Here is a 22909-nt window from a genome sequence, read left to right as displayed (position 1 = left end):
TATGTACATGTGATTTCTCAGTTTTTTTATTTTTCATAAATTTGCAAAAACCTCAAGTAAACTTTTTTCACGTTGTCATTATGGGGTGTTGTGTGTACAATTCTGAGGAAAAAAATTAATTTAATCCATTTTGGAATAAGGCTGTAACATCACAAAATGTGGAAAAAGTGATGCGCTGTGAATACTTTCCGGATGCACTGTGTGTGTGTGTATATATATATATTATATATATATATATATATATATATATATATATATATATATATATATATATATATATACACACATATACACACACACAAACTATGGGCTGAACACACACCAGCATGACTAGAAATGAAGAAAAAATTTAAAAAAAAGAAAACTTCTGATTTGGCAATCACAATCAAAGTGAGGTATAATTCAGGTGTATTGCTGTGGGTATGAAGGAGCCCGAGGAGCGTTTCCTGTCACAGTTCTGCTGAATAATTCGTTGGCTGAAAGTACTCTGTGTTAGTGTTTCAGAGAGAGAATGTGCAGCATTGTTCATAATAGTACTCAGTTTTGTTTTAATTCTCTCCTTTGCAATGACCTGCAGGTGGTGCAAAGTGTGTCCCATAACTGAGTCTGCCCATTTAATTAGCTTGTTAATTCGGAACAACCACAGTGTAATAATGGAAATGAGTTATTACCAACATAACAGCTACACATAGTAATTAACAGATGACAAAGGGTTTCCAGGCACATAATGATAAAGAATTTTTCAGATGAAAAGCTTGTTCTTTTTTTTGCTAAGATAGCATTACTCATCTCAACAGCATCAAGAAACATGTAAATATTCCAGTAACAGAAGTAAACATTAATTGTCAGGTTTAGATAGATAGATAGATAGATAGATAGATAGATAGATAGATAGATAGATAGATAGATAGATAGATAATAGATAGATAGATAGATAGATAGATAGATAGATAGATAGATAGATACTTTATTAATCCCGATGGGAAATTCACAAGATACTGCTACTGTGGATCCTTTCAAGAATGCTGTCCCTAATATAAGGTGAAGGCAGTCTAATGGTTAATATTACATAAAAAAACTCATGGCATCTTTAAAAAGTAGCTTTACAAAATATGCCATTGACCACACGACATTACCAGCTGCATTTGAAATTTTGCCAGGCACAAGCAGCTTGGATAGCCATCAGGTCATCTTTATTTCTTCTCCCTCATCTAGACAACATTTTGTGCTGATGTCACGGTGTTGGGTCCAATCTTCTCAGAAGCTAATCAGTTTCACTGCTTGTTAGGGACAATCTGACTCCAACATAATATGCCAATGACATCCATTCACCAAGAAAATAACCATTTGTGGAACACTTTTCTGGTACCATTTTTAAAACAGGAACTGCCCAAACCACAGACAACTAACATCTCTCACAAATTCTTTTGTCAATAGCACCTTTCATAGTGGATTCAGAAACTATAGTGACAGTACAGTCAGAGACTCTCATAAGTAGTACCTAATTATGTTTAATTATACTCAAATGACTATCACCTTTCTGTCATTTGTGATTAATTTGTCAATTGCATAAACTTGGAGCTTCCAAAGCAGAAAGGTTTACATACTTCTGCAAACACAAACTTTTGAGTTTTCTTTTTCAGTTATCTACTTTTACTTTGGAAATATACTGTACAGTCATGGCCGAAATTATCGGCACCCCTGGAATTTTCCCAGAAAATGCACCATTTCTCCCAGAAAATTATTGCAATTACAAATGTTTTTGTATATACATGTTTATTTCCTTTATGTGCATTGGAACAACACAAAAAAACAGAGAAAAAAGCCAAATCTGACATCATGTCACACAGAACTCCAAACAATGGGCCAGACAAAATTATTGGCACCCTTTCAAAATTGTGGGTAAATCATTTTATTTCAAGCATATGATGCTCGTTTGAACTCACCTGTGGCAAGAAACAGGTGCTGGCAATATAGCAATCACACCTGAAGCCAGTTAAAATGGAGAAAAGTTGACTCAACCTTTCTGTTCTGTGTCTGAGTGTGCCACACTAAGCATGGAGAACAGAAAGTAGAGCAGAGAATTGTCTGAGGACTTCAGAACAAAAATTGTGGAAAAATATCAACAATCTCAAGGCTACAAGTCCATCTCCAGAGATCTTCATGCTCCTTTGTCCACTATGCACAACATAATCAAGAAGTTCACAACACATGGCACTGTAGCTAATCTCCCTGGACATGGACAGAAGAGAAAAATTGATAAAAGTCTGCAATGAAGGATAGTCCAAATGGTGCATAAACAACCCCAATCAACTTCAAAACATATTCAAGCTGTTCTGCAGACTCAGGGTGCAACAGTGTCAGCTCGAACTATCCGTCGACATCTGAACGAAATGAAAAAGCTATGGCAGGAGAGCCAGAAGGACCCCACTGCTGACACAGAAACATAAAAAAGCCAGACTGGAGTTTGCCAAAATGTACTTGAGGAAGCCAAAATCCTTCTGGGGCGAACATCTTGTGGACAGATGAGACCAAGGTAGAGCTTTTTGGTAAAGCTCATCATTGTACTGTTTATAGAAAACAGAATGAGGCCTACGAAGAAAAGAACACAGTACCTACAGTCAAACATGGTGGAGGTTCTAAGATGTTTTGGGGATGTTTTGCTGCCTCTGGCACTGGATGCCATGACTGTGTGCAAGGCATCATGAAATCTGAAGACTACCAAAAGATATTGGGGCACAATGTAGGGCCCAGTGTCAGAAAGCTGGGTCTGCGTCAGAGATCATGGGTGTTCCAGCAGGACAATGCCCCCAAACATACCTCTAAAAGCACTCATAAATGGTTGAAGACAAAGCGCTGGAGAGTTCTGAAGTGGCCAGCAATGAGTCCGGATCTAAATCCGATTGAACACTTATGGAGAGATCTCAAAATTGCTGTTGGGAGAAGGCGCCCTTCAAATCTGAGAAACCTTGAGCAGTTTGCAAAAGAAGAGTGGTCGGAAATTCCAGTTGAGAGGTGTAACAAGCTTGTTGATGGTTATAGGAAGCCCCTGATTTCAGTTATTTTTTCCAAAGGGCGTGCAACCAAATATTAAGTAGAGGGTGCCAATAATTTTGTCCAGCCCGGTTTTTGAGTTTTGTGTGAAATGATGTCAGATTTGGCTTTTTTTCTCTGTTTTTTTGTGTTGTTCCAATGCACATAAGGAAATAAACATGTGTATACCAAAACATTTGTAAATGCAACAATTTTCTGGGAGAAATGGTACATTTTCAAGAAAAATTCCAGGGGTGCCGATAATTTCGGCCATGACTGTACATACTCATGTATAAGTCAGGTCTTGAAATCCGAAAAATCTATCATAAAATCAGACCCCAACTTATATGCCCGTTCAAAAATGTGACACTTAATTTTTTTTTTTTTTACATCTTCTTGTCTCCTCCAATCTCGCATCAGTTTCTCAGACACATCGAATTTTGTTGCAGCAGCTCAGTTACCAATTTCTTTCGCTACTTCAACGACGTTAAATTTAAATCCAGCTTCATATTTTCTTCTGATCAAATGCTCCATCATAGATAAGGGATGCTCTTACGATAAAGGTGTATGAGGGTGTGAGATACCAAAAACACAAATCAGTGCAAACGTTGTTCCAGAATAATTTTGTTATTACCATGTGGTCACGTAGGTACAACAGAGAGAGAAGTTAGCAGCATGCGGTGACACGGCGCATTGCCGCACCCACATAAAAAAAAAAAAAAGCAATGTGCTCCGTGGGTGTTAGCATATCATAATCTCTTCGACCAATAGCATGAGTTTTCCGCATTCGACTTATACGACTGACATTATAAAATACCAGAAATTATATGGTAAAATCAAGTCCAGACTTACTTATCCACGAGTATATATGGTACTATCTTGAAATGTGAATTTCCCCTTGGGATTAATAAAGTATCTATCTATCTATCTATCTATCTATCTATCTATCTATCTATCTATCTATCTATCTATCTATCTATCGAGTTACAGCATAAGAGTTCACATTAAATAATACTGAATGGATAAATATGTATACAAACCTTTTGTCATGCAGAAAATTATGATGACGTTCAAAGGGATTGAATACTTTTGCGCGCACTGTATTCAGACCAATTCACTTTCTGCACAATTTATTGTGTTGTACATTTAATTTTAAACGGACAAATTTTCCATTTTTGTCCATCACACTACACTCAATAACCCATGATGACAAAGTGAAAATATATTTACAGAAAGGTTTGCAAACTTGTTAAAAATCAAAAACTGAAATCTCATATTCAGTATTCAGGCCTTTAACACTAGAATTACCACAGCCTACGAAAAAACTCGTAGATCCGTCCCACCTTAAATCGCTTCACACTTCTCCAATTAGCGTCTTTTGTCCTGTAAATGTGTTGATAAGCAGTAAGCAGCAAGCATCCTACTATCACATCCCCCACCCCACACAGTTTTCTCAGCTCAAATCTGTTTACCTGCGTGTCAGTTGCTTGGAGTTGTATAGAGTGAGAAGTCAAGCAAAATGACACCTTTTATAAATTCTATATCGTTATTTGGAACACATGCATTTCATGTGTGTTCCGTGTCTACAACGATCTATGTAAACACATCGTTAAAACAGAAACGTTTTTCATGTTTTTGTAATAATTGACAAAATGTAGACATGATATAATGTGTGAAGCCTGAATTCCAAATATCAAAGAAACACTTTCACAAAAGGTACAAATATAACAGAACAAATGCTCTTTTATTCAAAAATATAGCTGCAGGAAAACAACCCGCGTTTACCTGCGACATTGGACACGCAGTTGCCTACGACAGCTTCGGTGGTGCAACAGTTATCAGCTGCTGATTTGTAATCAAAGCTTCACGGGTTCGATCCCAGCCAAGTTGGTTTTGAGAACTGAGCTGCTCTTATTCTTACTATTTTAGAATAAAAACATACATTTGATTCCCAGTCTGTAACAGCCGGTGTAATTTATGATACTTGTAAAGGTTAGCTTTGTTTTTTTCTATTCCTTTACTCTCTGCCGCGGTTCACGTTCCCAACTCCCCCCAAACCCCCACTCCGTGCATTTGACACTGCTGTTTTCACATAGACGCGCTATAACAGAGGTACACTCAACTAATGCCGACGATTCAACATCGAATCAAGAATGCACTTTTGCCATCGCTGTACTTTGTATATGTACATGGGAAGCTCTGCACTCATGACTTTACGCTGTAGATCTGGCTCTTACATACAAAGGACGGTGCATGTGCCCAAAACATTAATATTTATATGTTACTTACACAAAAGCCAGATCCGATGTAGAACCGTCGTCATGTAAGTAAGTAACTCAAGGTAAATAACATTCGATTTACCTATTTACCTTTATTTATTTACTTATTTCCTACAGCGTAAAGTCACAAGTGCAGAGCTTCTCATGTACATATACAAAGAACAGCGATGGCAAAAGTACATTCTTGATCTGATGTAGAACCCTCGTCATGTAAGTAAATAACTCAAGGTAAATAGGTAAATAACATTAGATCTGGCTTTTATGTAAGTAACATATAAATGTTAATGTTTTTGGGCACATGCACACGTACTTTGTATGTAAGAGCCAGATCTACAGCATAAAGTCACAAGTGAACTGCAGAGCTTCCTCTGTTTGATTGTCAAGAGCATGATCGCAAATTGCACGTGTAATGTCACAAAAAATACCTGCCAACACTTTAGTATGCGAGCAATGGTACGAGAATGCAGTTAGACTTTTTTTTGGCACATACACCACGCTAGTGTTTAGATCTGGAAGGTGTAGCGTTTGGCGAAATAAATAACATGCGAGCTATAGCGCGTCTTTATGTGATCCAAATAAATAACATGCGAGCTATAGCGCGTCTTTATGTGATCCAAATAAATAAACATGCGAGCTATAACATTTCTTTATGTGATCCAAATAAATAACATTTGAGCTATAGCGTGTCTTTATGTGAAAACAGGCAGTGTCAGATGGGGAGGGGGGGGTAGGGTAGAATGAAGAGAATGAAACTGAACTAAAAAAAAAAAAACAAGGCTAACCTTTACAAGTATCATAAATTACACCGGCTGTTACAAACTGAAATCAAATCCATCCATCCATTGTCTCCCGCTTATCCGAGGTCGGGTCGCGGGGGGCAGCAGCTTGAGCAGAGATGCCCAGACTTCCCTCTCCCCGGCCACTTCTTCTAGCTCTTCCGGGAGAATCCCAAGGCGTTCCCAGGCCAGTCGAGAGACATAGTCCCTCCAGCGTGTCCTGGGTCTTCCCCGGGGCCTCCTCCCGGTTGGACGTGCCCGGAACACCTCACCAGGGAGGCGTCCAGGAGGCATCCTGATCAGATGCCCGAGCCACCTCATCTGACTCCTCTCGATGCGGAGGAGCAGCGGCTCTACTCTGAGCCCCTCCCGGATGACTGAGCTTCTCACCCTATCTTTAAGGGAAAGCCCAGACACCCTGCGGAGGGAAACTCATTTCAGCCGCTTGTATTCGCGATCTCGTTCTTTCGGTCACTACCCATAGCTCATGACCATAGGTGAGGGTAGGAACATAGATCGACTGGTAAATTGAGAGCTTCGCCTTGCGGCTCAGCTCCTTTTTCACCACGACAGACCGATGCAATGCCCGCATTACTGCGGATGCCGCACCGATCCGCCTGTCGATCTCACGCTCCATTCTTCCCTCACTTGTGAACAAGACCCCGAGATACTTGAACTCCTCCACTTGGGGGCAGGATCTCGCTACCTACCCTGAGAGGGCACTCCACCCTTTTCCGGCTGAGGACCATGGTCTCGGATTTGGAGGTGCTGATTCTCATCCCAGCCGCTTCACACTCGGCTGCGAACCGATCCAGAGAGAGCTAAAGATCACGGCCTGATGAAGCAAACAGGACAACATCATCTGCAAAAAGCAGTGACCCAATCCTGAGCCCACCAAACCGGACCCCCCTCAACACCCTGGCTGCGCCTAGAAATTCTGTCCATAAAAGTTATGAACAGAATCGGTGACAAAGGGCAGCCCTGGCGGAGTCCAACTCTCACTGGAAACGGGTTCGACTTACTGCCGGCAATGCGGACCAAGCTCTGGCAACCGATCGTACAGGGACTGAACAGCCCTTATCAGGGGGGCCGGTACCCCATACTCTCGGAGTACACCCCACAGGATTCCCCGAGGGACACGGTCGAATGCCTTTTCTAAGTCCACAAAAACACATGTAGACTGGTTGGGCAAACTCCCATGCACCCTCCAGGACCCTGCTAAGGGTATAGAGCTGGTCCACTGTTCCGCGACCAGGACGAAAACCACACTGTTCCTCCTGAATCCGAGGCTCGACTATCCGACGGACCCTCCTCTCCAGGACCCCTGAATAGACTTTTCCAGGGAGGCTGAGGAGTGTGATCCCTCTGTAGTTGGAACACACCCCTCCGATCCCCCTTCTTAAAGAGGGGGGGACCACCACCCCGGGTCTGCCAATCCAGAGGCACTGTCCCTGATGTCCATGCGATGTTGCAGAGGCGTGTCAGCCAAGACAGTCCTACAACATCCAGAGCCTTGAGGAACTCCGGGCGTATCTCATCCACCCCCAGGGGCCCTGCCACCAAGGAGTTTTTTGACCACCTCGGTGACCTCAGTCCCAGAGATGGGGGGAGCCCACCTCTGAGTCCCCCAGGCTCTGCTTCCTCATTGGAAGGCATGTTAATGGGATTGAGGAGGTCTTCGAAGTATTCCCCTCCACCGACCCACAACGTCCCGAGTCGAGGTCAGCAGCGCACCATCCCCACCATATACAGTGTTGACACTGCACTGCTTCCCCTTCCTGAGACGCCGGATGGTGGACCAGAATCTCCTCGAAGCCGTCCGAAAGTCATTCTCCATGGCCTCCCCAAACTCCTCCCACGCCCGAGTTTTTGCCTCAGCAACCACCAAAGCCGCATTCCGCTTGGCCTGCCGGTACCTATCAGCTGCCTCCGGGGTCCCACAGGACAAAAGGGTCCTGTAGGACTCCTTCTTCAGCTTGACGGCATCCTTCACCGCCGGTGTCCACCAGCGGGTTCGGGGATTGCCGCCACGACAGGCACCGACCACCTTACGGCCACAGCTCCGGTCAGCTGCCTCAACAATAGAGGGCACGGAACATGGCCCATTCGGACTCAATGTCCCCCACCTCCCTCGGGATGTGGTCGAAGTTCTGCCGGAGGGTGGGAGTTGAAGCTACTTCTGACAGGGGGCTCTGCCAGACGTTCCCAGCAGACCCTCACAACACGTTTGGGGCCTACCACGCCTGACCGGCATCCTCCCCCACCATCGAAGCCAACTCACCACCAGGGGTGGTGATCAGTTGACAGCTCCGCCCCTCTCTTCACCCGAGTGTCCAAGACATGTGGCCGCAAGTCCGACGACACGACCACAAAGTCCGATCATCGAACTGAGGCCTAGGGTGTCCTGGTGCCAAGTGCACATATGAACACCCCCTATGCTTGAACATGGTGTTCGTTATGGACAATCCGTGACGAGCACAGAAGTCCAATAACAAAAACACCGCTCGGGTTCAGATCAGGGGGGCCATTCCTCCCAATCACGCCCTTTCCAGGTCTCACTGTCATTGCCCCACGTGAGCATTGAAGTCTCCCAGCAGAACGAGGGAGTCCCCAGAAGGTATGCCCTCTAGCACCCCCCTCCAGGGACTCCAAAAAGGGTGGGTACTCCGAACTGCTGTTCGGTGCATACACACAAACAGCAGTTAGGACCCGTCCCCCCAACCCGAAGGCGAAGGGAGGCTACCCTCTCGTCCACCGGGGTAAACCCCAATGTACAGGCTCCAAGTTGGGGGGGCAATAAGTATACCCACACCTGCTCGGCGCCTCTCACCGGGGGGCAACTCCAGAGTGGTAGAGAGTCCAGCCCCTCTCAAGGAGATTGGTTCCAGAGTCCAAGCTGTGCGTCGAGGTGAGTCCGACTATCTCTAGCCGGAACCTCTCAACTTCGCGCACTAGCTCAGGCTCCTTCCCCTTCAGAGAGGTGACATTTCCACGTCCTAAGAGCCAGGTTTCTGTAGCCGAGGATCGGACCGCCAAGGTCCCCCGCCTTCGGCCACCACCCAACTCACACTGCACCCGACCTCCTTGGCCCCTCCCATAGGTGGTGAGCCCATGGGAAGGGGGACCCACGTTGCCTCTTCGGGCTGTGCCCCGGCCGAGCCCCATGGGTGCAGGCCCGGGCCACCAGGCGCTCGCCATCGAGCCTCACCTCCAGGCCTGGCTCCAGAGTGGGGCCCTGGTGACCCGCGTCCGGGCAAGGGAAAACGCCGTCCAAAATTGTTTTTCTTCATAGGAGGTTTGTTTAACCGCTCTTTGTCTCATCCCTCACCTAGGACCAGTTTGCCTTGGGTGGCCCTACCAGGGGCATAAAGCCCCCGGACAACAGAGCTCCTAGGATCATTGGGACACGCAAAACCCCTCCACCACGATAAGGTGACGGTTAAAGGAGGGGCTGAAATCAAATGTATATTTTTATTCTAAAATAGTAAGAATAAAAGCAGTTCACTTCTTAAAATGGAGTCGTGTGGGATCGAACTCGTGACCTTTTGATTTCCAGTCAGTAGCTGATACCGTTGCGCCACGGCAGTTATATTTTTGAATAAAAGCGCACTTGTTCTGTTATATTTGTACCTTTTGTAAAAGTGTTTCTTTGATATTTGGACTTCAGGCTTCATACATTATATAGTTTATGCCTACATTTTGTCATTTACCACTAGAATATGAAAAAAGTTTCTGTTTTTAAAAATGTGTTTACACGGATTACTGTAGAAATGGAACACACATGAAATTCGTGTGTTCCAAATAACGATCTATTATTTCCATTCTAAAACTCCACTTCACTCCCAGATAATCAATCAAGGCATGAGCTGGGAGAAGTTCGGTGGGGGGGATGGAATAACCGGCTGCTTACAGCTTGTCTTTATCGGCACATTCAGAGGACAAAAGACACTGGCGGAGAGGTGTGAACGGATTTAAGAAGTAATTTAAGATGGGACGGATCTACGAGTTTTTCCATAGGCTCTGGTAATTCTAGTGTTAATTCAGTCCTTGAGTCTTCTTGGGAAAGTCTCTAGAAACTTTGTATACATGGATTTGAGCAGTTTAACCCATTTTTAAAGGCAGATTCTCTCAAGTTCCATTAGACTAAATGGGAAGTGTCTGTAAACTGCCATTTTCAGATCTCATCGCTGATGTTCTGTGTGGTTTGGGCTGCTCAAGGATAGTCTTGGCTGTATGCTTTGGGTCACTGTCATACTGAAAGGTGAACCGTTTCCTTAGTCTGAAGTCACGTGAATTCATCTTTGTATTTTGCTGCATTCATCCATCCCTCAAAATCTGACTAGTCTCCCTGTCCCTGCTGCTGAGAAGCACCCCCATAACATTATGATGCCATCACGACGCATCACCGTAGGGGTGGCATTAGGCTGGTGATGAGCAGTTTCTAGTCTTTGATAGACATAATACTTGGAGTTATGCCCAGAGAGTTAACCTTTATGTCTCATAAAAAGACAATGTTCTCATTTTGTCATTATGGATTGTTGAGTGTACACTGATGGGCAAAAAAGGGCACATATATATTTTAAATGTTAATCCTACAACACTATAAAGTGTGCTGTATGTGAAGGGTTCTGAATACTTTCTGAATCCACTGTAAAAAAAACACCCTCCAACCCACAGCCCCAAAAACGTGAACAGAGGAGAAAAGGCACAGCTACACAAGAAGAAACAAATAAATAAAAAGACTATGCAGACATTAAATCAGAGCTCTCATCCAAGTGATGTACCTGGAATTGTCACTTAGAAATACTTGAGTCAGATACATCATTAATTCCAGCAGCAGATAGTTTCAAAGCATATGATGTAGAAAGAAGGCTCCCAAAAATAAAAGGATAGAGATTCAGGAAATTTCAGGTAGCAAAGACCATTTTTGTCTTAATGAAAAGACAATGAGAATATGAAAAGTTACAAATACAATAATAGCAGACCAGAAAGGACAGAGGAATCCCACAAGACCTGGTAATAGATGGGAACTGCAGAGAACAGAAAAAGGCTGAATAAAAAATGTGGACCTAGACAAACTGAATGTTCTGAGCCCTTGGCTATTAAACATACCACCAAGAGCAAAGATACTGCCCTCTACCCAAACCAGGGAATGACACATGGTTCTCTCCCATATGCAGAATGGGGTTATTAAAGATGCTGGAATGTAAATGCAAGTTTAGTGATGTATTTAAAAGTTTAAGTTTACTTACTTTGAGCCAAATTCTGAATGCATAAAAGAGACTAATGGGCCTAATTTATGTTTAAAACTCATGAGTAAAAGAAAAAGGTGCAAGAGACCTAGCGAGGTTAGATCCAACTGAAAACAATGATGGGAGGCTTCCTGGACATTTCAGCCAACACCAAACAGATCTCAAGGTACGCAACCAGTGATGTAATTTGAAATAAAACCAGGCCACTCCTCCAACAATCCTGTCATACATCAATACAGTGCATTTAACAGAGGATCTTATGCCATTCCACAGGAATCAAGAGAGGAAAGATCAAACTTTTTGCAAATAGTTTATGGGGGAGGAAGGCACTAACATTCAACTTGCTATGACAGACTGGCCCTTTGCAAGACATCAGCTATGTATTTATAAGTATGCTCAATGTAGCAAAAAAGGTTTGGAATTATGGTAACAAATGGCAAGAAGCAAATGTACATATACAAAGGCAGAGCATAGAAATAGTACAGCAATATACCTTGTATTTAATTAAGGTTTTCACTTGATAATATAAATATGCCTTCAGGTATTTTATTAGTTATTTGAAATGAAGAAAATACAACAACTGAGGCTTATTAAAGAGCTAAACTTGTTCCTGCGCTAAGCAAAAAAAAATTCTAAAACATTTCTTTTGACTTTAATTTAAATATGTCTTAAGCTTCAAAATAAACAAAACAACTCCCACACAGTAAAAGCTAATAAAACACATACCCCCTTTTTTTCCAGTTCTGTTATCAAGAACCTTTTCTATTGTTTCACTGTCATCCTGCTGGTCTTCCATGCCATCACCTGTCATTTCTATCAAGTCATCTGAGTCAGTTTCAAAATCATCTTCATCTTCTTTGTAACTACAATGCAAAAATTTGACACTATTTTTTTTCTTACATTTCACACTTAATACTCATTAGAGCATGGAGGAAAGAGAAGTACCCACAGATAAACATTTGCAAGTGAATGGAGAACAAATGAAAATTAATCTGTCTCAGAACTACACCCAGATTCCAGGTGTTGCATGGCAAAAGCATTAACCAATCAATATTTTGCACTTTTATTTATACTGGATTCAGAAAGTATTTAGGTCGCTTCACTTTCTGAACACTTTTTTGTGTTGAAAATTTAATTTTAAATGAATAAATTTGGTATTTTTGCCCATCAGTTTACATTTAATAACCCATAAAAAGTGAAAACGCTTTCAGAAAGATTTTCCACTTGAGCCTGATTTCATGTAAAGGTTCCTTTACGTCACTCCAGCTCACCTGACATTTTTGGCTGCACGTCGACGTGTTTGTCTCTTAGGGGTGTCATCATCATCATCATCATCATCTTCATCATCTTCATCTGAAGACTCGTGTCTTTTCCGTTTCTTGTTCTGAGGCCGCTGCTGCTTTTTAGCAGGTTTTTTCACTTGTTTTCTAAGAACAAATACAACAATAATGTTAAGATTACAATTAAATGTCAATATTACTTTTCAACAGCAAAGAGCATAAAGTCTGATTATCAACATGTTCATATGTGTAGAACAGATCTAAATAACTGAAATGAGATTTTTCACTTATTTTATTAATTAATCATGCAGAAACTACTGTTTAAGGCCTATGTAAAAGTTCATACACCTTTGAGAACAGTTGCTATTATCTATGTTATACAGCATTGAAAAATAAGGCTGCATACAGTAATCCCTCGCCATATCGCGCTTCGCCTTTCGCAGCTTCACTCCATCGCGGATTTTATATGTAAGCATATTTAAATATATATCGCAGATTTTTCGCTGCTTCGCGGGTTTCTGCGGACAATGGGTCTTTTAATTTCTGGTACATGCTTCCTCAGTTGGTTTGCCCAGTTGATTTCATACAAGGGACGCTATTGGCAGATGGCTGAGAAGCTACCCAGCTTACTTTTCTCTTTCTCTTGCGCTGACTTTCTCTGATCCTGACATAGGGGGATTGAGCAGGGGGGCTGTTCACACCTAGACGATACGGACGCTCGTCTAAAAATGCTGAAAGATTATCTTCACGTTGCTATCTTTTCGTGCAGCTGCTTCCTGAAACGACATGCTGCACGGTGCTTCGCATACTTAAAAGCTCGAAGGGCACGTATTGATTTTTGCTTGCTTGTTTTTCTCTGTCTCTCTCTCTCTCTTTCTGTGCTCTTGACGGAGGGGGTGTGAGCTGCCGCCTTCAACAGCTTTGTGCCGCGGTGCTTCGCATACTTAAAAGCCAAAACAGCCCTATTGATTTTCCTCTGCCTTTATGACAGTCTCTGCTCCTGACTCCTTTGCATTCTTTTAATTGTGAGACGGAACTGTCATCTCTGTCTTGTCATGGAGCACAGTTTTAAACTTTTGAAAAAGAGACACGTTTGTTTGCAGTGTTTGAATAACGTTCCTGTCGCTCTACAACCTCCTGTGTTTCTGCACAAATCCGCTAGGAGGAGCCCTCCGGACAGCAGGATGGTGCCCCGACTTCCAGCAGGGCCTCATGGACTCTGTAGTTTATACACACAGCCCTGCTGGATACTTGGGGGGCCACCGGGAGTCGCTGTAGGGGGGCTAGTGGGCTCTTGCGGTGCCCTATAATCCCGGGAGTGCGTCACGGTCACGTGACCGGAGGAAGCAACGTGCTCCCGGGATGAAGAAGAGGACTGTTTGCCCTGACCCGGAAGGAAAACGGAGTTGTGAGGTTTGGCCAGGAACCACTTCCGGGTCAGGGGCTATAAAAGGATTGTGGGAAGCCCAGAACACTGAGCTGAGCTGGGAGGTAGGAGGGCAAAATGTCTGGGAGTGGAGGATTGGATTGGTGATTTATAGAAGAGTTTATTGGTTATATGAGTGTAGTGTGGAGAGTGCTTGGTGCACTGTATAACAGAAAAATAAAATATTGTTGTAACTTTTACCTCGTGTTCAGAGTTGGTACCTGAGGGTTCAAGAGGTGGACAAAAGCCTTAACTGCTACAATATATATATATATACTATATATATATATATATATATATATATATTATATATAGTATATATATATAATAGATAGATATGATAGATAGAGATATATATATATATTATATATATATAGATAGAGATATATATATATAGTATAGATATATGTGTATTGTATGTAGATATGTATAATATGTATATGTATATATATGTGTCTGTATGTGTATATAGTATATATATATATATTAATAATAGTATATATATATATATATAGTATATATATATTTGTGTGTGTGTGGTGTATGTATGTGTGTATATGTATGTGTTATATATATATATATGTTTATATATGTGGATGTGTATACGTATATATATATGTATAATATGTAGATATGTGTGTATATGTAGATATGTATATATATAAGTATATATGTTTATGTGTATATATGTTTACATAACCTCTTTAACATACTACTTCTCCGCTGCGAAGCGCGGGTATTTTGCTAGTAGTGAATAAGATACATTTTTAGCAAACAAATGCAGTCCAGAATTACACAAATATAATTGTCCAAAATCAACATTCTTTTTATTTCATTACAATAGAAGACTTAATACAGATATTCAAAATAGCTTACACCAGTGTTTGTCAACCACAGACGTGGGAAAAAACAGATCATGACTCCAAAAAGCCTGAGAAACACTGGCTTACACAACACTTTAGAAAACAAGATGAATTTACTATATGCAGTTATGCTCAACAGTTGATGAAGACTGTTCTCTGGAAATTTGCAATTTATAACTCCTAGGACCTACAACAGTTGAAACTTCATGATTGGCTAGTACAGACACATTTAATATCTACCTTTTTGCAGTAGGTCTCTGAGATTTAACTTTTGTTTCCTCTTGTTCACTGCTGGACTCATCATCCTCTTCATCATTATTAGAGCCATCATCTTTCCATGTGATTCTTTTAACAACAACATTTTTATATTTATTTTATATTATTTATATATTTAATATATTTATTTTCTTTTTTTATTGAAATAATGCAGGTCACTGTACAAAAACATTATTCACTACTACATTTTTTATTTACTTTAACATTGTACCAATCAGAGATCGTCCATGACTAGTCTCCCAACTTTAGTAAATCAGTTCCTTGTACAAAGACTCATTCTTTTTGCATGTACAAGTCCAAGTTCATCAATGTGTGCAGAGACATAACTAGTAACAATGCATTCCACATATGTACAAGCCAATAATTTTATTAATTACACATAGGGCTTAACTCTTTTTTCTTCCTATCCAGACTAAGAGGTATTAAACACAAGAGCATAACAAAGGTGGCAAGAATAGGTCTAGGCCTCCACCTGACAGGGAACTCAGTATCCTTTTCTTCCACGGTAAATGAGATTAATTAAGTATTTCAAGCTCAATTATGAATAAACAAAAAAACATGCATACACTCTATACAAGTATAATTCAAATATGCAAAAAACACAAAAATATCACTATGACAGAGTCTGCCATGTCAGATGTTTTTCTTTCTTTTTAGTCATTTTGGTTGTGTTCAGACCACAGTGTGTGTGTGTGCATATGGGGACAAATGAAGTTGTATCCATATATCTACAGTATGTATCTAAAAATAAGGCAGCCAGCTGACCATCATAAGTAGAAATTAATTGAAAAAACGGAATGTCATCAGTAGTAACATGTCACATTAACAATCAAGAAGATACAGATCCCATCACTTCACATCACTTTTCACAAGTTTTTTGAATATTTGCAACTTTCTGGAGAATTTTACTAACTTAAAGCATTACATTTTTCCAGATTTAAATGCACTATTGGTAATAATAATAATTCATTACATTTATATAGCGCTTTTCTCAGTACTCAAAGCGCTATCCACACAGGGAGGAACCGGGAAGTGAACCCACAATCTTCGACAGTCTCCTTACTGCAAAGCAGCAGCACTACCACTGCACCACCTGTGATGTGTAAGAGTAACTAAGTTGCAGATTTGGAACCAGACAGGTATTCAGCAGTAGGCCATTTCACAAACAATCTCTATTCCACTGCAAGTACACATATTATTTACCCTCTGTTAAAACTGAAGAGAATTAATTAAGAAATAATTGCCTACACCATTTCTCTATACTGTAAAATGGATATTTCCCATGAAAACTGTAATGGAGTTAACATGTCAACTTAATTTGACAGATGTACCATTTAAATAATCCTAACACATTATTTGGCCATTTCCTGTGCAACATTCACTTGCAGAAATGAGTGTGCTGAAAGCCTAACTCATGAGCAGATATACCAAACTCTATCAAATAAGGCAGTTATTACAATCCTGAAACACTAAAACCTTACTGATTTTGAATAAAATTAATTAACAGGAACTTACATAAATGAGAAGTATCCTACACCATTGTCTTATCGAAATAATATTTCAAATAAATGTTGTAGAAAAATGTGTCTATAAATCACGTTTAAATTATTTTTATTGTTTTATTGTTTCCAACCATTTCCAGTATGGCATTATTTGATTCATGTTTACCACACTGAAGGTTTTGCCATTTGCTATCTAAAGCGTTATATAAATGTAATGAATTATTATTATTATCATCATCTATGGTACTGAGACTTCAAATTTTGAAAACACATTTTAAATAAAATTAGTTTGGAATAAAAAAGCTGCAGTATGTTGAAACATCTAAAACTTTAAACCACTTTATGAAATTGAAAACAATTAGCAAATAATTACCAACAAGACCTGACATGTCTAATCAGCAATATTGCATTGATCTTTAACCTACTGCAATTAATTGACATTTATATTGAATTTGCTTCTGTCAAGCGAGGGCTGATGTTGGATTAATTTTTTTTAATATGTTTAGAGTATAGAATTGGGATGTGTTACCAAAGAGAGTGTCCTGGTGAAAGCTGCATGACTGCCAAGCCAGTTTTTAAAGAATTCTAATTTTGGAATTCTTTCATCAAAAATGTAATCTCTCTTAGTCTTCTGTAGCACAGAGTGCAGAATCCATTAAGTCTATTATACTCCTTTTATGTATAATTAATAGAAAAAATACCACATGTAAAGTAAGAAATGGTATTACCAAAACCTCTGAAAACATAAATCAATTTGTTAATAAGTAGATCAGATTTATCGTGTCATTTTTTATAATCTTAAAGAATTAAACATTAGATCTATTCGTTACTGAGAGTGAATGTGTGTCACAGAATATTCACAAACTTTTTAAACAGGATTCAAAACAGGCACTGCTAAAATGCTGTGCTGGAATACAAAAGATAAACTATTAGGCAAAGTAATGATAACTATGAAGAAGAAACAGCAAAATACAAATATACTTATATTAGCTTGAGTAACATTTTGTAGCATAACAAATCTGTTAAAATGCAAAAGTAGATCAGGGAAATTTAAACTATACTGTAGTTAAATGTGATTTAGGCAATTATTATTTTTCTCCCAGATTTAAAATATACTAACCCTCTCTTCTTTTGTCGAGTACCCCTTCTTTTAGGACTTTCATTTTCAGAATCGCTACTTCCCTGAAAAGAAAAGAGGACTTAATCTTTTTGTAGATGCCTTCAAGGAGCATGTAATTACTAATTTTATTGCACTGTTCTATGTCTGAAGTCAACATGAAAACTACTATAAAATCCCTTAGTGACTTGAATGGGTTTATCTATTTGTCCTCTTTTTAGTCTCATTTCAATAAACCTGATCATGCTTATTCATAGTCTGCACACTGTTTTGCAAATCACAAGCCATTCATACATTCTCCAGGTATAATGCAATTATACTCTTCCTCCACTGTTAAGCTTAGAATCTAGGGCGTTTGGGTCCACCCTAGACTTTTTGACATCAGTGTTGGCTTGTCTTTGTGCCAGTATGTGGCTATTTTATAATACCACTCTAAGGACAGAGAACCCACACATGGATTTGAAATAGCAATAAAAATCCTATGTGATTCCAGGTTTTAAGCCAGATTTTCCCTTTATATTTTCAATTCAAAAAATCCACCAAATCCAACATATTGTCTGCTTTCCATACTGCCATTCTCCACCTTACAGGTTGAACATATATTCCCCATGGAACACTGCAGAATAATATTAAAAGTAAAACACCCATTTTCAAAAAGCTTTCCTTTGACACTTTGAGTTATGAACCGCCATTTACATCTCAAGTCAAATCTCTGCTGCAATGAAAAACCTCTTAAGTTGAACTTTTTTGCAATTTTCTGTACTGCTGAAATGTGATTATCTTCTAACTTTGCCTCAACCCCGACTCGTGTAATAGCTTACCTCCATTCCAAGGTTTAAACGAGCAGGTTCGTGTCTACTTCGATTTGATCTCCTGACCCCATAAACATCCGGATGTTCCTCCCACATCTGCAAGAAAGAAAGAAGGAAGAAGAAGGTAATGTCTGAATTATACTGTCACTGATATTATACTGATCAATAAATATTTCATATAATCATAACCTGATATGGAGAAAAGAATACCCTAGGGCTAGATTAAATTCAAGGCAGCAAAAAACAAAACACTGCACCACATTAATATAAGAGAAGCCCCCCAAGTCTGTTACTATAACCATACTGTATGTAACAAAGAAGGCCGGAATCTCATTTCAATTTTCCATAACTGTGAAGGAGAAAAAGCATCCCAAAATTCAAAGATTAAGAAATATTCATTCTAGCATTCCACAGGTAGGTAGAAAATTCTTCTTTAGAGTTACAGGGAGTCCAGATGAATCTTGGTTCCTAAAGGACAAGGTGGAAAGCTAATACTGAATGTCCATGACTGCATTAAAAACTTGCATTCCTCTGTGCTGGATAAAACTATAATACACAGGCTTGGGAATACTTTGGAAAACAACTTTCAATAAACACAATTCACTGCTGTATCTAGAAATACAAGTTAGTGGAAGTCATATATCAACATCATGCCCTCTAGCTCATTTTAAAGTAATATGGTACAATTTTGAGTTGAAGAACACAACAAGCTTAGGGACTGCAGTTGCTGGATATCATTGCCTTGAGGATGTCAAATTACATGACTAGGTGTCAAAGTGGATGAACTGCCCCATGACTTTTCAATACAGCTTTGAAGTTATAAAGTATTACAAACTCACTAAATTTTGAAAGCCAATGAATATATTGCCTGACATCACCAGTGACTGTATTAATGTTTTCTAGGTATGGTGAATTCAGCTGTACTCTTGGCCCTTTCTTTTTCCTTTATCTACTCTGTCACGGTACAATAAGTGTGAGACATCGGATGGACAAGCCTTTCTTCTGTGTGCATCGTCCAAAATATTGGTCATTCTTCTTTCCTTGCGGATATGCTGTATGCATTATGGCACTGGGTGAGCGCCAATTTGGTTTTCAGCGCTTGCATGCACAACCCTCCCCACCCACCCTACAACTTGAGACAAAAACCTAACTAATTTGATTTTGTTGGGGCAGGGTACAGGTAACTATAACTGAGCCACTGAGTAGAGGTGGGCGGTATGACCAAAATTTTATTTCACGGTATTTTTCTAAATTCTGCCGGTTTCACGGTATTAGACGGTATTTTTTTCCCCATGCATGAGCGGATATTAACCACATTTTCCACTGCAATTACTGCAGTAGACTGGCTAAGAATAACCTATTCGACTGTTATGAGAATTGTACATCGTACAAAAAGACATTTTAATGTGCACACAAGTATTAATCCAGGTTTGCATGGCCCCATAAAGTGATAGTTTTCAAGGGGGTGGCACTAAAGAGAAGGAATCACATTGCATGACAGATGCAGTCAAAATATAGAACCTTTTAATTGAACAAATTTTGCAAAAGCTTACACTATGATTTTGACAACATATTTTCAACCATCCAAAGAGGCATTTAGACTTAGTAAAATATCCAGAGGTGTTTGTCAAAAGTTGGATTGCACTGAACACGTCTTAGAAAAGGAATAAATAGTAAATATTTTTTGTAAACCAACTACACTTTCTGTTAATGTTAACAATCTCTGTCCACTGACACATTAAAGTGACTTTTTAAACAATTTTACCATCATTAAACTGCATAATATTTAAACAAATAATAATAAAATACATAATACTGTAGTATTACTGATAGTTGCACCATTACTTCAAGGCTTTAAGCCCAGGTGCATTACACAGTATTCACCAAATTAAAATAAAATAAAACAAGTGCAACTTGGTGATGACATCTTACCAACTGTACCATCATTTAGGCAAACTGCATTAATATGGACCTTGCTTCAAGCTAAGCTATATACATAAATAATAAAAACTGCAACTTGCATTTATAATGCTGTTTGTGGTATAGCCCTATGGAAGCGCATTAGGGCCACTGTGAAGAAAAAAAAATATGGACACGGAAGAAAAAAACAAACTATATGTCGAGAATAAATTCGACATGTTGACTATGTCAAGATTAAAGTCGACATTTCCACTTTACTCTCATAGTTTATTTTATAATTAAAGTAGAATGTTGTAAACTAAACTTCGTCCTAAAATCAATGTTTAATTTACTAGATTTTCTCAAACCCCGTCACAAGTTAATGCAGCACATCAAATACTTTGTGTTAAGTGTTCCCCGACCCAGTCGTTAATCATTACACTTTTTCTTTCTCCACATTAGCAATCATCACACGATAAACATCTTTGTGAAATTAAAACTAGTTATTAACTTAGCCGACGGAGTGTTCAGAACTTTAAAAATATCTTCGTTATACATCGCAGGATGAATACAAGCAAAACATACACTAGCAAGTACAAAAACAAGTACAACTTGGCTTGCAGTATTATCCAGTAGTATAGAAACAGTATTTACACATTTGACCTTTTAAAACTAAAGTATCTCCAGGCGACGGACGTGACTCCTTTTTTTCGGCAAAAGTTCTTCTGTTCATCATGTTCTATTTTACTTTTAGATCAGTTTTGCTCTCTGTCCATTTTCACCGCGCAGCATACCTATGCTACCGCCCACTATTTGGTGGTGTAGCAGTGAAAAAGAGCCCATGTGCAACAAATCTGTGTTTAGCGGTGTAGCAGTGAAAAAGGTCCCCACTGGAACAGTTTCCCGCTGCGCCATGTTCCAAACGTCATTTAGGCAATTTAAACCGGTGTTGCGGTATAAGAAAAATCCATATCATAAAAAAAATAAACGGTTTTCGGTATGAACCGGTATACCGCCCAGCACTACCACTGAGGATATTAAACTACAGGACTGTCATCAATGAAGCATGCTATGAGTTCACTGACTCTCTAAGGTAACATAAATGAAGACCAAGACTGAAAACTGCTGGAAATGTCATGTAGTGTGACAGGGTAAATCTTCAGCTAAGCAAGTACGTAAGCCAGTCTTATGAGTCAATAGGAACTAAAAAAATATTATATATTATATATATATATATATATATATATATATAATCCAAACTGTTAAAAGACATTTGAATCATATTTATATTAGAAAAGTACAATCCATAGAGCAAAAGACCATTTTCAAAAACCTTCCTGTAATAGTTTAATGAAGTGACTGGTTTTCAGGAAAGCATATTAATCTGCATCATACAGTGCAACAACAATGCTGCTATGAAAGCAGCACTCAGTGCATTTACATGCATGTAGAAATTCAAATTTTAGACAGAATACTTGAGTATTCTGATTAAGACACCGCTCATATAAACATGTCATTCCATAAAAAAATGTATGCTTTCTTCAGACTATGAGAATCTATAATGAAATTAGATATACAGAATCCCTGTAAACAAGTAATCAGAAACCATGTAAACCCTTAATTCTACTTCAAATATGAAATTTATCGCCCTACTAACTTGTACAGAGAATTCTCTCCACTCCATTTCAGCACTATTTAGATGATCAGGTAACAAGTAAACCCCAATACAGAGCCCATTTAGAGCAGCTACTGCAACCTAGGGCTATCTGTTGCATTACTCATAATCTCAGATTAGGATTACAGATTTCACAATATCTTATGAAAACAGATGAAAATTGTCTTCTCCATTTTCTTCTATGTCATTATTCTTAATGTAAACACAATGAATATTACCCTCCTGTCAATTTTCTTCTTCTTCTGGCTGCTCCCACTGAGGGGTCGCCACAGCGGATCATCCATCTGTCTTTTACAAAATTTTTTGTCACACCGACTGCCTTCATGTCCTCCCCCACCACATACACAACCCTCCTCTTTTCCTCTTGCCTGAAGCAACTTTCTTCTTAACGTGACCAAACCTTCTCAATCTAGCCTCTTTCACATGGTCACCAATTCCTTCCCATATGTGTTGTCCCTCATATATACTCATTTCTATTCCCGTTTACCCTTGGTACTCCAAGCAAAAATCGTAGCATTGTCAACTCTGCCTCCTGTCTTTACATCAGTGCAACCAACTCTAAACCATACAACATAGCTGGTCTCACTACCATTTTATAGATTTTCCCTTTCACTCTTGCAGTTATTCTTTTATTACAAATCACTCCTGTCACTCTTCTCAACCCAGTCCACCCTGCCTGAACTCTCTTCTTCACCTCTGTGATGTACAGTATCTCACAA

General features: G+C 39.6%; 1 protein-coding gene across 4 annotated transcripts in view; it reads right to left on the bottom strand.

Annotated features, from left to right (window-relative positions):
- chd2 (chromodomain helicase DNA binding protein 2) overlaps positions 1-22909 on the bottom strand; it is a 261689-nt gene that overhangs the window by 178945 nt on the left and 59835 nt on the right. For all 4 annotated transcript variants that reach the window (XR_007933712.1, XM_051920212.1, XM_028822994.2 and 1 more), the window contains 5 exons: positions 18626-18712; positions 17808-17869; positions 15150-15254; positions 12612-12767; positions 12067-12203 (listed from right to left, as the gene is read on the bottom strand). Coding sequence is in view for 3 of the 4 variants with exons in the window: in XM_051920212.1 (XP_051776172.1) it covers positions 12067-12203; positions 12612-12767; positions 15150-15254; positions 17808-17869; positions 18626-18712 (547 nt within the window). In the remaining variant the exon portion in view is untranslated. The remainder of the gene's footprint in view (positions 1-12066; positions 12204-12611; positions 12768-15149; positions 15255-17807; positions 17870-18625; positions 18713-22909) is intronic.

The sequence above is a fragment of the Erpetoichthys calabaricus genome, chromosome 17 (assembly GCF_900747795.2).
Source record: "Erpetoichthys calabaricus chromosome 17, fErpCal1.3, whole genome shotgun sequence".
Classification (NCBI taxonomy): Eukaryota; Metazoa; Chordata; class Cladistia; order Polypteriformes; family Polypteridae; genus Erpetoichthys; species Erpetoichthys calabaricus.
The sequence above is the reverse complement of the archived record's forward strand: the minus strand, read 5'-3'. Positions and strand labels throughout refer to the sequence as shown.